General features: G+C 43.4%; 1 protein-coding gene across 1 annotated transcript in view; it reads right to left on the bottom strand.

Moving 5' to 3' along the window:
- The window catches only part of LOC146809136 (IgGFc-binding protein-like), a 453503-nt gene that overhangs the window by 214883 nt on the left and 221080 nt on the right, over positions 1 to 17540 (bottom strand). Inside the window, exons 19-20 of the mRNA XM_085615950.1 lie at positions 11554 to 11695; positions 2936 to 3264 (exon numbers count right to left, since the gene is read on the bottom strand). Of these exons, the coding sequence (XP_085472076.1) occupies positions 2936 to 3264; positions 11554 to 11695 (471 nt within the window). The remainder of the gene's footprint in view (positions 1 to 2935; positions 3265 to 11553; positions 11696 to 17540) is intronic.

Raw genomic sequence — 17540 nt, 5'->3', positions numbered from 1 at the left:
AATAGCACTGCTCCATGGATGTGTCAAAAGAAGTGACTCTCCAGTGACACTGAGAGCTTGTAAATATGCCCCTATCTTTATTTGTATCTGGGACCTGATGTACAAAGAGAGAAGTCACAAATAGTGATAACAAAATATGCACCGACTCTTTGCGAACTCGCCCTGATTTTGAGAGGCGATAGGTCATGTTACAAAATGTCTAGTCACAAGGGGTTGTAGAATGAGCTGCACAGTGAACATTAATTAGGCAGTTCAATATTTGCGAGCCTTTGCGATTAGATAGAAGGTGGTCTGAAAGGAACAGCAGACCACCATTCTTGTGTTTGTATCCTCAAATGGGAAACTTTTGTTTGGAAGAGCCTGTCTTCCTTAAAGGAAAAAACATGAGGAAAGGAAAACATCAGGAGGAGAAGGCAGTGGTCCTAAGGGATCTCTCTCTCTGCTCCAGCCACAGCTGCACACCAAGGGGCATATTTAAAAAGAATTGGCGTAGGGCAGCGCCGCAAGTCATTTTTCTGCACTGCCCTACAGCAATTTGAGAGGGCAGGAATGCACCGTATGTACAAGATACATTCCTGTCCTTTCAGCCAGGGCAGGTGCACAATTAGGAGCTGTGCGCCAACGCAGGCTCCTCTATCTGCATGGTGCAAGAGTGCCTGTGTTGTTGGCAAGATTGTAATGTGCAGGAAGGAGTACCTTCCTGCCTAAAAACAACCACTAGAGGTGTTTTCCTCTTTCTACGTGTGATGCATTCTGCAGTACACCTGGAAGGAGGAAAAAATTAGGAGAAATATAACATTTCTCCTCTTTATGCCTGGTCTAGGGAGGTGCACGGTTTTGGTGCTTCCCCAGGTTTACCTGATGTTGTAATATGGGGCGGTGTTAAATTCCATGGGTGTTAAGTGGGAGCACCCACAGCAACATCCATAGAGCGCATCTTTCATGCAGGGTAAGGCAAGGCAGTGACTAGCACTGCTTTACTCCATATCGACAAGGCCATTAAAAGCCATGCAGGGTGGCTTTATGTGGCCTTGTAGATATGGATAAGTCTTGTGCGCCAATGAATGTCACAAAATTGATGTTCCAGTGAGGCAGAGGGCTTGTAATTAAGCTCTCAAATTCACAAAGGGAGTGGTGTCCCCTCCTTTGAAGTGTTGTGGTCACAAACAACTGATACATATCATTGCGACTCACAGCTCGAAGGGGATGCTCCTTTTATGGCCCCTCTTAATTGTCATTCATGTTGTGAGTTAGATATACTTTTCTGCCTTGCAGAGTAGGTTTAGTGCATAAAGCCCTTATGCTGGGGAAAACCCTGTGATTTTGTGAATTGTAGGGTTGGCGATAACTAAAGGGCTTTTTACATAGTGCCCTAGAAGTAGTGATTTGCCTGTAGGCTTCATCAAGTGTGCCTTGAAATTCAAGATGAAACTTGTATCCAACCCAGTTGGGAATTAGAGGAACACTGAAACACCACCGACTTTTCATGCTCCTACCAGAGATTTCCGCGACTTGAATTCAGAAGAAATCTCTTGGGGAAAACCGCATAGGAGGAGGTGGAGTTACTGGCAGAGTCAAACTTGAAATTGCCATTAATTGCTAATTAATCTGGGGATTCTCAGGATTCAAGCCTGAATCCCAATAATTCAGCATCCTGGGAAATACAAGAACCCCCAGTATCATTAAGTTCTTGAGGGGAAGGGTTTTGTGTAGTATAGGGATAGTTGCGGAAGACATTGTGACGCGAAGGGTTAATTCGGCTGAACAGGTTGGATGGGCGATAATACATGCAGAAAAAAAACGTGAGCAGTACAGAAGGCTCACACTGTTGCATCTAAGCTTGTTTTTTTCAACATCCCGCAGACGTGACTGTCTGCAGCTGGTGTGATAAGAAGGCACGGGAAGCGGGTAGTGTGGGAGAGAGGCAGCCAAAGATTATGTTGACCCTGAGAAAGAGTTCAAGAAAAAGCCAGGAGCGTTAGGGCAGCCAAAGGATACATTCTGATAACAAAGCTAGAAATTGCGAGAAAGGAACAGAATATGACATAAGCCAAGCTTCAGGATATTTAAAGACGGAGACGCGTGCGAAGGAACTGAAGCTCGCTGATGGGGTTGTGCAAGCTGCCATCGCCCATTGCTGCCTCCCTGGCTGTGCTGTTCCTTGGCCGTGGTGCTCGAGAGTGAGAGGGACTCGAGAGGAAGGAAAAGGGCTTCCCAGCACTGTGGATGAGTTAAGTTCCACCTAGGGATGATGGACCTTTATTTCACTGCGTTATACTATTGATTGAGACATTAGAGTTATATTTGCATGCAAATGTATTATGTTCATTTAGATTCTTGTGCCTATAAGACTGTTATGAATATTCCAATATGATGTAATATCCACTGTGCATTTCATAGTCAGTTGATTAATACTGTTTTACAAGTCAAGAGCAAGGGAATGGTATTTCAACCGCTACATGGCTTTTAATTAGATATTTGATGCTAAGCAGCTAGGCTTCCTGAATGCTGATCCAGTGAACATTATACTTGCGTATATGATCATAGTTTCTTCTAGTGAATCTGACCATTTAATCATGATTATGAAAACATATCAAGTTACATTGCTTTGATTCTAATCCATATATTTACTTTACCATTTCATTAAAGCTGATTTGTACACACACTATTGGTCTATTGCTCCTCATTGAGTGTCCTTATTGACTTATATTCGAATATTTGGATTGAGTGACGGCTGTCAGTCCACTACAGGGTTGGAGGTTTGGGGGTGGAGTTGAATAAACACCCATACCAGGGCAGGCACTAATAATGTGGCTGTAGGTGTCACACTATAGCTGCTGCCTTCATTCGCCTTAAGGCAGCACCTGTGCTGCTTGCATCCACCTTTTACATGCATCTGGCCTTAAAGCTTAAGGGAACGATCTATAGGACTCACCCTCACGTGGCCGTGCTCCATTGCATAAATGGTGATGTTGTGCCCATATGCCTGTACGTTGACCATATCAACATATGAGACTCGACTGTTGCCTCTGTTCTGATTCTTGGCCTCCACGTTGAAAGAAGGGAGTTGGCCACTTGTCTCACATGACTTGACCACGGTGTAGGTGCAGGTGCCCTGCAACTCATACTTGTGTCCATCATAGGTTTTGAAGTGGGAATCACCGTAGACTTGGCAGATGACAATTGTGTCAGGAACGCATTTCGGTTTCCCATCAGCCATTGTGCAGATATAATTTTTCTCACACTGCGTATACTTGCAAGTGGCTGTTAAAAAAGTGATGGAAACGGTAAACATTTGTAAAGGAGTTATTTGTCCTCTGACTCCTACAACTCCCTTTGTACTGCTTATCCCTCCACCAGTGAACAGTGTAAAATGCAGTTATTAGCTTTGCAATACCATAGACATGCAACACAGACACCATGGAGCTGATTCATAAAATCTATTAGCGTACTTAAATTAAACATAAGTGAACAAAAAACAACTTACAGTGCCCTCTAAGATCCTCATTCACATGTGTAGGGATTTATTCATACACATGGAACTTTCACCTGGGAAAAACCCTCCAGTGTGGTCAGAGGTTTGTGACTGGGAGGTAGGTGAAGTGTGGGATGGCTTTTCACAATACATTGAATTTATTGGGCATTTATAAATGTTTGATATGGCTAGTGTCACTGTGGAAACAGTCACCTACTCCAAAGATATATTAATGTGTTTCAGTAGTGAACATGGAAGGAGACTACCCCCAACATTGATAGAGCTACAAACGGTAAACCTACTACTGACTATTGTTTATTTATTCTATTCAGTATCATACAGCACAGCCCACAGCCACAATGCCTCACATCTCTACAGAAATGTGTGGGTGTAGGTAAAAAAGAGTGCAAAAATATACATTGAGCAAATTGAAAAAGTGGCAATGAATAAGATACATTTCATGTAAACAACAATCAATATAGATATGTACAACTCAGTAATATATTCATTTTCAATTCTACATCAATCCCCTTCTCTACTCACAAGCAACCCTATCACAGTTCACCAATAAGGCAGCAATGCACAACTCTAATTGAAAGCCCCCTCTTGTTAGACCTGGTATCTTTTGGCATGTTTACCCTGTCTTTTTGCTTTCTGATCTCCTGGTTTTGTCTCTGTTTATGCTAGTTTAGTGTCTCTGCACACTTTCTTACTGCTGATCAGTGTTAAAATACAAGTGATACTAAGGTAAATGGTTTTATGGATTGGTCTTTCCATGATTGGATATTTGATTTACTGCTACGTCCCTAGTACAGTGCACTAGGTGTGCCCAGGGCCTGAAAAATCAAATGCTACTAGTTGACCTGCACCACTGGCTGTGCCACCCACAGATGTAGCCTTGTACATGTATCCGAGACCTGCAACTGCAGTGTCTGCGCACCGTTTGTGACTGCCATGTTGACCTGGCAAGTGCACCCACTTGCCAGACCCTTCGCTTTACTTACATGTAAGGTACCACTCAGGTAGGCCCCATGGTACCCCGACAGGCAGGGTGCAGTTTATGTGAAAGGTAGGACATGTACTGGTGTCCGTGACATGTCCTGATAGTGAAATACAGTGTATTTAGTTTTTCACTAGTGAAAGGCTATTTGTCCGATAGGAATGAATGGGACTTGCTTTGTATAACATTTTACAAGCATAAGTTTCCATTGGGACAAGATAGGAGAATTGAGTTTAGTATGCCTGGACTCAAAATTTAAAAACATACACTTTTATAAAAGATATTTTTTAAATTGTGTGTTTGAAAATGCCACTTTTAGAAAGTGGACATTTTCTTGCTTAACCATCCTGCGTGCCTCTGCCTTTTGTGCATTCCCTGTCTGGGTTTAAAATGACAGGAGCACGGGATGTGCTTTCACTGTAAACAGCCACTGGAGCAGTTTAGTGTGTGTCCTGCCTTTCCTAGATGAGTCAGGGCTGGTCTTAATAGACTTGTGCCGCATTTAGAGTAGTGGGAGGAGATGTCTTTGCACCTGAATAGGCTCTGTCTACCCTTCACAATGTTGTCACCTCCTCCTGCTAGGAAGCTCAGCCAGAGAGGGCAGAACTGGTTTGAACTAAGCACAGAGACTCTCTGCCACAGGAGAACAAAGGGAAATGTGGTATAAATATTGGGGCCCAAGCCCCAGACCTTTAGAATTTGTTTGGATCAAGAAACCTGACAAGAAGAAGAGCTGGAGAAGCTGTGAGGAGGAACTACCACTTTTCTATGTGCTTTGCTGTGTTGGCCTGCAGTGGCTGCATTTGTCTTGGGCAGAGAAAAGACTGTATTGAACTTTCTGCAATGTCTTTGTTTGTTTCTCCAAGTGCTTGAGGTAGCGCTTGCTCCCTGTTCAAGAAGGAACAGCAAAGACTCTAAGTTGATCTGCTACCAGCACTGGCAGCTGTATGTTTAGTTCTGCAACAGAAGAAAAAGCTACCCAACGGAGTAATCGATGCCACTGCTGGCTCTGTGTCATGAAGGTGCCGCAGAGAGCACCGCCGCACTTTGAACTGCAGCCCTGGTCTCACCGACGACAACATTCAACACCGTCACTGAGCTGCTGCTTGCACTGTGATCTGTGGGCACTGCACTTTGCACCGCCTCACTTCACACCGCCATCCTGGTATCCCAGACAATGATGCTCCACACTGACCTCTATGCTACTGCCTGTACTGTGGTTCAAGGGCACTGCTCATAAGTTGCACAATGCACTGCCCTCATCCCACACCACAGCCTTTGCCTACCAATGCCAGCGACATCGACTCTGGTTCATCAGGCAATGACAGCGCTTCAGCAACGACGCCGCTGTTGGACCGCGACCTGCTAGCACTGCAACAAGCACCGCACCACTGTGCATTGTAGCACTGTGCTTCGCACCGCAGCCCTGGTCTCACCGATACTGCAGGATGCCGTCTCCAAGCCGCTGCCTGCACTGCAAACTGAGGACCGCACCGCTGCACTTTGCACTGCAGCCGTGTCCCCCGCCGGCGCACCCAACTACAACTGCACGGAGTTCGATTTGCAGCATGTGTGACTTCACGGGCCCAACGACTCCTGCACTGACTTCTGGAACCCATGCCTGCAGGCTCTTCGGGCTTACCATGAGGTCCCGGACACCTTACATTTCTAAGGGTACTGTTTTGCGGGTCTTCCGACACCGTAGCTGGCCGTCGACACCGCGATCAGCCAGAACTGTTTGGATTTGTTGTTCACAATGCCGTGATAACCCCGGAAAGAGCTATTGACTTCAAGGAACTGTATTTTGAGTCTATTTTTGCTTATTGACATTTCTAAGAACTTTAAGGTTGCTTTTTAATCGTTTTTTGTCTTTTTTGCACAGATACAATATTGGATATTTTTTCTAAAACTGGTGTGGTGTCCTTTTGTAGTGTTTTCACTGTATTGCTGGTGGTTATGTGCAAATGCTTTACACACAGCCTGTGAGATAAGCCTGATTGATCGTGCCAAGCTACCAAGGGTGTGAGCAGGGGTTATTTTAGAAGTGTATCCCCTTTATCCTGACAAGGAAGTAGGGTCTAAACTTGCACAGGGTAACAACGTGCCAACTAGAGACCCCCATTTCTAACACCTCTTCTTCAGACATCTAGTGCCTCAAACCTGTCTTCTCCTCAGCCAGATCTGAATATCCAGCACTTGCCTGAAGTTCAGCCCAACTAAGCCAGAGTTCCTTTTATTTGTCAAGAACAAGAAGCAACAACTATTGCAAACCTAAGAGAACGAAATGGCCCTACATGCGCTCAAAGTTGCGCTTTCACCCAATGCTAAGTCACTTGGATTCACCCTGGACATCAATCTCGCCCTCAAGAAACATATTGCTATGAAAACAGAGACAACCTAGTTGCATCTCTCTCTTCCAAAGGAAGTGAAATTGTTTCCAGCAGAAAGCGACTTCAGAGCTGCTGTTAAGACCCCCCTATTCTTGTAACTCGATGATGTCGATATCAAACCATATAGCTTCGGTCTACGCACTAGCATCCTGAAGCCCATCCTACATGCTGTAACGCATCTCATCCATAACCTCAAGAAATATGATCACATCAACCCCATTCTGGTGGAACTTAATTAGCTCCTTTTGCCAGCTCACACCAACTTCAAACCCAGCAGCTTCATATACAAAGCCATCAAGATCAGCACCCTGCAAACTACACTACGGGATGGACTACTAGGTTTTCATGCAACACAGCAACACGTGTTGCTGTTCTCTGGGGTGTTTTGTGAAAGGCACAGCAGAAAAGCACCATATCAACTAATATGTGGTTCTGGTTCTCTACTCTGGTGCAGGAACACTTTTGGCTGCATTGAACAAGTGCACACACCCTTGCATCATAGTGATGTTACAGCATATGTTTGGTAGTGCAAGGGTACGCTTTCATTCTAGGACAAAACACTATGCATGTGCATAGTTAAACTTACCCCGCTTTTTATATGTGCTGTACAATGCAGCACATACACAAAGTTTGAAATTTGGCAAACAGAAAACTTTTCCCAAACTTTATGCCTCCCTTGAGAAAGTGTTATATTTTTGAACAAATTCCTAGTTACGTATTAGTGAATGTGTGTGTATGTGTGAATATGTGTATGTAAGCGAAGGTCAAAGGGCATGTGAGGTCCCTTCCGCTACCCCTGGCATTTTGGTGAATTGACGTCCATGGACGCAGGACTGGAAGGCATGAATGTAATCCCTCAAGACACAGTCTATGCAGCCATGGTCTTTAAACAGATTTGGTTAAAGTAACCCTACCTATACAAAATCAGGATTCAAAAGTCACTGAGTAGTTTCAAAAGAACATGTCAACACGAAGCACAGAGGCAACTTGCAATATAAACATTTCATATATCTGAGGAATTTTATTTCTTACCTCCTCAAACAACCACTCTTTGCAGTACTGTGTACAATTCTGTCTGTGAAGCTGTCTTCATTGACAGTACAATAACCCTAGATTGAACACAGTCCACACTGGAGCACGCAGGGGATGTGTCTGAAGATACACAAACCAGGGAAACTTGAGAGGAGAGTTGTGTATCATCTAGGAATGTGAAGTGTATAAAGAATATCTCTACGGCGTTAATACAAATTGGAGATCGTTATTATTAAATGGATTCAGAAAGTAAAAAGTATCCATCTGTTCTTTCGACCTGGGCCTGCCTCTTATAGACTTGTCAGCCATGGGGTGGTCTTCCCTCCATCCTTTTGCCTTCCTCCTCCAACGTTTCTGATCTAGTTTTTTGCTGGCCTTTTGACTCAGCACACTTTAACACTGTTAACCAGTGATAAAATGCACGTGCTCACTCCTTAAGACATGGTAATATTGACTTATCCCCAATTGCCCTATTTAATTTTCTTGTAAATCCCTAGTAAAGTGGCACCTCATGTGCATCGGGCCTGTAAATTCAATGCTAATACTGCAATACTGACGCACTGATTGTGCCACCCACATAAGCAACCCTTTAAACAAGTCTCAGGCCTGTTATTGCAGCCTGTGTGTGTGCAGTTTAAACTGCCCTTTTCAACCTGGTAAAATAAACCTTTTGCCAGGACAAGACTTTCAATTTTAATACATAAGGTCACCCATTCAGTAGGCCCTGGACAGCCTGGAGGGCAAGGTGCAATATATTTAAAAATCAGGGCACTTACTTTTAGGTTTTACATGTCCTAGTAGTGAAAACTCTTGCATTTGTTTTTCACTATTGCAAGACCTATCTCTCCCATGGGATAACATTGGAGTTGCCTTAATACATTGTATAAGTGTAATTTCCAAATGGTAAGAGATGACCAGTTCTTGTTAGGGGTCTCTGGAATCGTAATCTAAAATCTAACTTTTAGTGAATTCAGATTTTAAATTACAATTCTGAAAATGCCACTTTTAGACAGTTGGCATTTTCCTGTCTTATCCATTTAAAACGTAAAGCCTGGCTCTGTTCACAGGACTTGGGGCAGCTGATAATTGAGCACTGTGTATACCTCCTAAACAGCCTCATACAGTAAGGATCTTTGTTGTGCCTGGATGGGCCATTACTGGCAGAATGGGAGGGAGGAGCTGGGCACAACCCCACTTACACTTGAATAGGCTGTGTCCTGACTCCACACGAAGGGCTGCATACCCCTGTAGTTAATCTGGAGCCAGGGCAGGGGAGGCAAGATGCACGGGGACTTAAAAGGAAACCTCTAAAGGCATCTCCCCCACTGGACCCCAGACACCACCACATCAGTACACTTCTGTACTTGTGCATTCTCTGCCAGGATAAAGGACTGCCAGTCAGCTGGATTGCTGCTCTGAAGGAACTGCTGCCCTGCAGTGCAAGCTTGCTGTCTGCTGCCCTCTTGCCTGGGTAAGAAGAAATGGAACTGCAAATTTGGAGCCCAGAACCCAGAGGGGCTCCAAGGAATAGCTGGCCTCCTGATCTAAAGCCTCAGGGATAAAACAGGCTTCCAACAACCTTGCATCTGCACCTGGACTCTGCCATCTGTGAGTCTACCCTGCCGAGTGGTGCTACACCAGTCCTGGACCCTTGGAAGTGGGCTTAAGGTGCTCTGCCGGCCTCCATCTGGACCTAGTGGAACATATGCATTTCCTCTGTTGCGTGGCGCAAAACTGACGCATTGCCGCTGCTGCAAAGACCCGCATTACAGCTCTTTGGAACCGAAACATCACCTCAACTGCATGATGCATCCATGCGCAGGCCCTGGCATCCATCATCAGCTGCAGTCTCAATGATGACCCTGGACTCCACATCGCAGCCTCGCAGCTCTTTAGAACTGACACATCACCCCAACTATGCGCCGCATCCTTGATGCCAGACTTCGGATCACAAGTCCCGTCAATGAGCTCCTTGACGACAACGCAGGCCTCACATCGCAGCCTTGCCACATCTTGGAACTGATGCAACGGTTCAGCTGCGCAACGCATCTTTGATGCAGATCCTCCCAATGCTCCGTTAAATTGGGGTTTAACATACTTTGTTCAGCAGGCCTAAGTGGGTGGCTGGAGGAGGGTGTCCAAAAGTGGAGTAATCCAATGTTAATCAAAAGTTGAAACTCTGGTCGATTCCCAATTTTTCTTCAATCATCATAATTGATAATTTATCAAATTCTAGAATTCATCTTGTTCTACAACATAATAACACAAACAATTGGGTAATTCATGCTTGAGCAGACCCAATACATTTCAGGCTAGCAAAGCCCTTCATCAGGGGAGATTGCATCTAGGCAAACAAATGAAGTTCCGGAATCTTAGTCGACGATCGTGGAAGATTAACGTTGGATTACTCCACTTTCGGACGTCTGCCCGTGCATTCAGGGGATGTTACCCCTGGGGTGACTCTTTTTTCTTTTTTCAGTTACGCTTTTGGATCAGTAAGCAATACCCTGTTTGCACACAAACAGTTGATTTACCTCTCCAATGAATTTTCTTTATTTTTTCTAATCATTTCTTGAAATGCTTGTACCACCCTTTTCATATTTCCCTGTGGCCAGGGCCACTGAAATTATGTGGCAGGAGAGGGCCAAATTATATGACAGGGTTGAGTAAATTATGCAGCAAGGAAAGGCAAATTATGCGGCATAATGCAGCAAATTTTGTAATAGAAATACTTATTTTTTCTTATCATTTTTAAACTTAGTAACACTCTGTAGGCATTGGTTGCACCTCATTTGTAACCTGCTTAACATCCAAATATAGCAATAGTGGAACAGAAAAATGATCAGTCCTCCCTTACAAAGGCCCTTCCACTAAGCAGTAATATGTGTCATTGCATTTTTAGTAACATCCGAACCATATGAGTTAGAAACAAACATTTTTTGTTACATTCTGCAGATTCTGCATCAGATGATGGATTATGTGTCAAATGTGGTGAAGCTATGATTATGAGAAAACCTCAGCAGCCGCACAATCGCATAATTCTAGTGGCCCTGCCTGTAGCCGACCTGCGCTCCATCGTGGTCGGCTTGAACTTGTGACTTTTTCCTAGCCCGGGGCGATCAGAAATCCACAGTTGGTGCTTTGTGCTTTTTGGCACTATTATGACCCATATCTTTAAAGTAGAATGTCGCTGGTTCTACTAATTGGAATTTTGTTGGCTTGGTCATTTTTTATTTATTTATTAAAGAAAGCTTTATTTTTCTAACTGGTATGAGATGCTTTTTGTTTATTTCACTTTATTACAGTTTGAAGTTTTGCACAAATACTTCACACATTGCTTTTACGTTAAACCTGACTGTTCTGTGCCAAGCTACCAGGGGGTGAGCACAGGTTAATGTGGGGTTGGCTTGTGCCTTACCCTGACAAGGATTGTGGTTGCTGCTTGACCAGGACTCGCAAGACAATCAAGCAACAGCTCAATTTCTTACAGACATTATCCTCCCAACAGCCCAATCACCAATTAACTTTTCTAAAGTTTCTTGGAATCTTTTTTTGTGTGACATCCGATGCCTGAAGGTCTTCAAGACAAGTGTACCATGAAGCAACAAGATCAGTACTGTGATGTTAAACATTAGCCAGTGGAGTAACCTCCTTACCTATATTGGTACATTTAACAACTCCATCTTCATTGAGGCATTTTTCATTATTGGCACAGCTGTGGTCTTCACATAGCACTCTACCGCCTGGACCGCAAGTGCAAGATTTAGTACAGCCATTCACCAAGATGGTCACGCCCAGCTATGGAAGAGGAAATAGGTACAAAGTGTTAGTGTGTCATCCATCTTACAGCTACCCAGGAAAACAGCGATTTACAGCCACATTCCGAGTGCTATACTAAGTGCACATATAGTGCAGAATAGTCTTACATCTATTTTTACACTTTGAGCACTGGATGAGTTTTGTACAAATTGTGCTCAACCTTGTAACTCCAAGTTCCACCTGGAGGAAACTGCACAAGCAAAGCAGCATGATAAGGAGAATTTCCTGAAAGAAACATTTGAAATGTCCATCTTTCGCATTACTCTCTATTGCATGGTACAAAACTTGGAGTCTGGTGCAAAGATTTGCTCGCTTCCGTGTGCTAGCAGTATTTCAGTGTGTGGGTATTGTTCCTGATTCTACAGCAAGAATTGAAATGACTGAGTGCTCTGACACAATATCGTACTTCAAATGCAACATGCACTTAGATTGATTCCAGAATTTCGATCACTAATATATCGTCGAGGTAAGGAATTGTGAAGGTATTGTATTGTATTGTAATTGCATTTATATAGCGCTTACTACCCCTGACAAGACGTCAAAGCGCTTTTTCGGTGAGTAGCACGCTACTCCGGGACCCATAGAGGATTAGTGTTGAATTAGTATAGTGAAACATGTAAGTACATTTTAAGTGGTGGATAGGTTAGTCAGTTATTTGGATTTGGAATGATAGCGGAGGGATAGAGGAGGAAAAAAGGTTTGTATTTAAATAGCCCTTGTTACCCCTGATGGGGTGTTGAAGCACGCTATTCAGGAAGCTCATAGAGGATTAGTAGTGAATTAGTATGGTGAATATGAAAGTAATTTGAGAGGTGGATATTAGTCGGTTATTTGGAGTGAGAAGGATAGCAGAGGAATAAAAGGGAGAAGGGTTTGCATTCATGTAGCACTTGTTACCCCTGATGGGTGTTGAAACGCTTTTCTGGCAAGTAGCACGCCACTCCAGAACCCATAAAGGATTAGGGTTGAAAATGAGTATAGTAAAATATGAAGTAATTTGAGTGGTGGATATGTTATTCAGTTATTTGGGTAGAGAAGGGTAGGTGGCGGGATAGAAGAGGGAAAGAGGTTTGTATTTATATAGCGCTTGCTACCCCTGATGGGGTTTTGAAGCGCAAGTAGCACGCTACTCGGGAACCCATAAGGATTAGAGTTGAATTAGTATGGTGAAACATGAAAGTAATTTTAGTGGTGATATGTTAGTCAGTTATTTGGATTGAGAAGGGTTGGGGAGGGGTAGAAAAGGGAAAGGGTTTGCATTTATATAGCGCTTGTAACCCTGATGGGGTGTTGAGATGCTTTATTGGCGAGTAGCACGCTACTCTGGAACCCATAAAGGATTAGTGGTGCATTAGTATAGTTGAATATGGAATTTGAGAAGTGAACATGTTCGTCTATTAATTTTGATTGAAAAGGATAGTGGAGGGATAAAAGAGTGAAGGATTTTTTAGGTCTTAGCAGTAGGAGGAGGCTTTTGGATGAGTAAAAAGGAGTTTTGGATGGGAGGAGTCAGAGGGAAGAGTTTAGAAAGGTTTGTTTTAGAGGATCGGTATAGTAAAAGAGGTGTCAGATGATGCAAGGAGGGGTAGAGTAAGAGAGAGTCTAGAAAGGGTTATTTTGGGGATCATAGTAGTGGTATGGGGTTTGGGATAAATGAGAGAGTGGATGTAGAGGATATTATGATTGGTAAGCCTACGCTTCCCTATCTATGAGCTATGACTACCTTAATGATGTCTTGGTAGTCAATAGTGTGATATATATAAATCATAGATATATATAGACATTGGCAAAGGCCAGGGGCCCGAAATGCTTCTGTCAGCTTGACTGTCATGTTCCTAATAAAATAGGAGTTATTTGCTCTGGAGTGAGCAAAGTTCCTTTGGGGAGAGAAATGAGTCGTACGTGAGACCGCCCTTGTGAGCTGCGGCACCCACCCCATCTGAGAGCGGCGGTTTTATGGTGAAAACTGGGAAGCGAAATATATATCTATGTATACATGTTTACATGTATATATGTGCAGGTGGATACTATTCACTTCGATATTGTGATATACAGCCCTTTGGACTCCAAGTAGTAAGGGTCACCTACAATGCTGTGAGAGGGTGTGCATTCAAATACAAGTAAAAGTGGCCCCACCAGTTGATAAGATAGCTAAAAAAACTGGCACTGTTTGCAAACTTAGGCGGTTTTGAACTTGTAAACCCATGCTGTGTAAGTATTATTCAATGTATAGAAGACTGCATGGATTGGAGCTTGCTACAGGCAATGTTTGCTTTTATAACCTCCTCACCAGACCCTAAAACAGCCCACACGTGAAATTTACCGGCCCACACACTAACCTGTCAGAGCAGTCCATCCGGCACTGCTGGGATGCCCTAAAGGCAAATCTGACCCTAGCCCTAGGACTGGGTAATTTAGGGCGTGTGTTCTGAAGGAATTGGAGCCTCACCTGCGAAGCGTATCCATGCAAAACTCATGAGAACCAAAGCCACAAGAGAAGAAAGAAGGCCATGAGGGATACGAAGAAGGTCCTACACAGGGTAACATGAAGGATCTCTTAATAGAGGGGTTCTTGGTGATAATTTCTATTCGTATACCACCGTTCTTTAACTCTTGCAAAAATGCTTTTGAAATGTAATACTGCAATGCAATGTTCGCTCTGAAATGTATTAATAAATATCCCATAATCATAACAAATATCTTGTCCTGAAAAATTTTCAAATTCATTTTTTGATACTTTGGAATTAAAGTTACTTTCAATTTGTCTCCAGATTGGACATGCCTCAGCTTCCTTGACTGAGTGTGTGTTTGAAGGTGATTCCTCAGTCTTACTCTTCTGTTTTATTCAGAGAGTCACTGGATTTATATTCTATGTTAAGTCAATGCATCAGGAAAAAAGGTTAACTCTGGTCCCAGTTTAGGTGGCACCAGCTCTCTATGCTTCCCCGGCCAGCTCACCCATCTCCTGCCCACATCACCAAACATTTAATTACAGAAATTGTCAAGAAGGGAAATGTTGAGATGGGAATAATGCTAATATGGCTCCGACCAACTATCAGTCAATCTGGATTTGTATAGCACGGCCGATCGCTCGTGAGGGTATCTGAGCGCTGAGTCAATTTTCCCTATACTCAGTGTCAGGGAATTCACCGAAAACCCACAGAATTTCTAGAAACAACATCTGTGACTTTAGTTTGATCATTAATTTATTGCCTTACATTCAAGTTAGTGGGCACATCTATTGGGACCTGATTTAGTATTCTCTAGGAGATGGAAGACCTCTGTTGGATGACCTGACACTAATGGAGAGACGACCAACAGAAATCAACCGCGGTGTGAGATCCCTTTGGCAGATGTAATTTTTCCAGTGGATTCCACTGGATTAAGCACTTAATCCACAAACCATAGGTGTCTATTGTATGTATGTATGGATATGGTATTTCTGTATGCTTGTGATGTGTCATGTGATGTAGAATCAAATGGTGTATAGCGTGACATACATTTAATATCCCTGCATCCCTCTTATATAGCTGATGGCATCACTCAAGCAGAAGATAGACATTATTTACTAGAAAAAATGCGATGATTGAAACTCTTTGTCCATAACGCTGCTTACCATTCCTGCGTGCTTCCATATGGTGTGTATAAAAGTGTCTTCTAATTTTGACTTTCTGTTCAAATTAATCATAGGGGGCAGTGTAGTCTTGCATCAGTATTTTCACATTATTTGAATCCTTTAAGCATTATCTTCTGAAAATCGCCTACTAGCAGGTTTGTTGACATCTTATTGAGCATCTGAGAACCCTAAACTTGCATTACAAGATTTAGGGGCATCCCGAATTGCCCAATAACATAGAAAGGTGTTCCCAGCGGAATTTGTATTCGGAGATGCTAATGACCACTGCACTCCCGATTTCTACTAAGATGGGCCTTGCCCACCAACCTTTACATAGCAACATATGACTCACCAACAAGCCATACTGTCAGATGAGAATCCTTACAGCCTCATTACCAGATAAGTACACCAAGCAGAATTCTTTTGTGTAAGACAGTTAGAAATGTCCCCTTTAACCCCTTCGGTGCTCATGACGGAACGGTTCCGTCATGAGCCACGGTTGAGCTGTGCTCATGACGGAACCGTTCCGTCATGACCACGCCCGCGCAAGATTCCGTCAGCACAGCGGCGGAATCTGCGCAGCATGGAAGGGGTTAAGCAGTGGAAAGAGGTATTTAGGCAAAGACATCCATATTTGCTGTTACACAGATATCCATAAGAGAAGTTTCATGGGGAGTAACCTTTGAACATAAAAGTAGATTTTTTGTGGCAGGCCTGGCATCATAGTAGTCAGTTGTCTCAAAGCCATTTTTCCAATGGAACAGGTGGAGGTAGCTCTCAAGTGTTCTTTGCTTTGTCTCATTTTGCATACACGCCAAGCATCTATACTTCATACACTGTTCTTAGGTATGCTGGTTCAACATAGCTGAGCTTATTCACCTAGCCAGTTGCTTCAGGTTCTGTGGTAGAATGTCATAGACTTGTCTTAAAAGGCTGTCCAGAGTAAGAAGACTGTGCTGATAAAGCTCCCATTTTCAGGCTCTATGATGTGTGGTTTATTGCCGGAGGAATTAACCAAATAGACCCCAAAGGACAGCAAGTCCAAACATCAACTCAAAAGATGATTTTGTCCTCTTGAAAGGTTTGTTAGTCATCATCAGCTTTCCTGGCTAGTTTCTGGTTTGAAGCCCGTATTTCCCATGAGTCCTGCCAAAATCTCTATTGTACTCTGCTCCAGTAGCCACAAAGAAATAGATATACCAGAACAGTGGATCATCCTGTGAGTAGTCACCATGATGAGGGGGATCTATATCTGATCCTAGAAATTGTATGAAGCAGATATCAGATTTAGTGCTTCCCAATCCTCCTTATCCATCTGTGATGGTGATGTCATGACTGTGGTATCTAGTGAGGCAAGTAGCTCTCCAGCAGGGTATCATGGAGCTGTTAAATAGATGAAATGCCTTAAGAAGGGCAGCTGTCTGCAGGGAATACTTCAGCTCATTATCCATTCAAGATACAATCTCTTCTCACCGTCACTGTATTGAAACTTCCACAGATCTCCACCAATGCTGTAGCCTTAAACATTGCATACAAGTCTGTCTGATTTTTCCTTGGCACACAGCATTTATAGTTCTTGATCTTTCTATTTTGATTCTCCATAGTGGTTGCCCTTTTTTGTTTTTGTCATAAGCAAGGAACTGCTCTGTTTTTCTATTTCAACAGGCTTATTTCTGCCCCTTCTCTCCCAAAGGCAAAGGACGACATTGCCAAGAGTAACAGGTCTGTCATTTTCTATCAACAAGGTAAAGTCTCATCAAGAACATGAATTTCACAGATGCCTCTTTCAAGCCACACACAGAAGCATGTTTTCCCTCACAAAGGCAGCAAGCAGATCTGGTCAAGTTATATGCCACGGCCAGGTAATGACTGAAGGCCTGAAAAGAGTTGGTGGCTTCCATTGAAGTGTTCTATGGAAGCCATAAGAAACTCAGGCCCCTGGATCATCATGTGCTTTATTATTGGTCTCTAATCTTAGATACCGCTGAGGTGCTCATTACAGCCCCTTTGAAGATCCACAATGACCCGAACCAGGAACTTTGGTCTATCTATCTTTTGGAGAAATTGCTCTCTCCCTTCCAGCTCCTTTAGTTGTTGGGTGGCAGCCATGTCTAATGGGGCAACTCTGTACTCATCGGCCATTCGAGGTTTGTGGAACTGAATGCCTTCAACCATTCCACCAAATGGAGGGTACAGGTAGCCATACAC

Source organism: Triturus cristatus, chromosome 7 (genome assembly GCF_964204655.1).
Source record: "Triturus cristatus chromosome 7, aTriCri1.1, whole genome shotgun sequence".
NCBI lineage: Eukaryota > Metazoa > Chordata > Amphibia > Caudata > Salamandridae > Triturus > Triturus cristatus.
The sequence above is the reverse complement of the archived record's forward strand: the minus strand, read 5'-3'. Positions and strand labels throughout refer to the sequence as shown.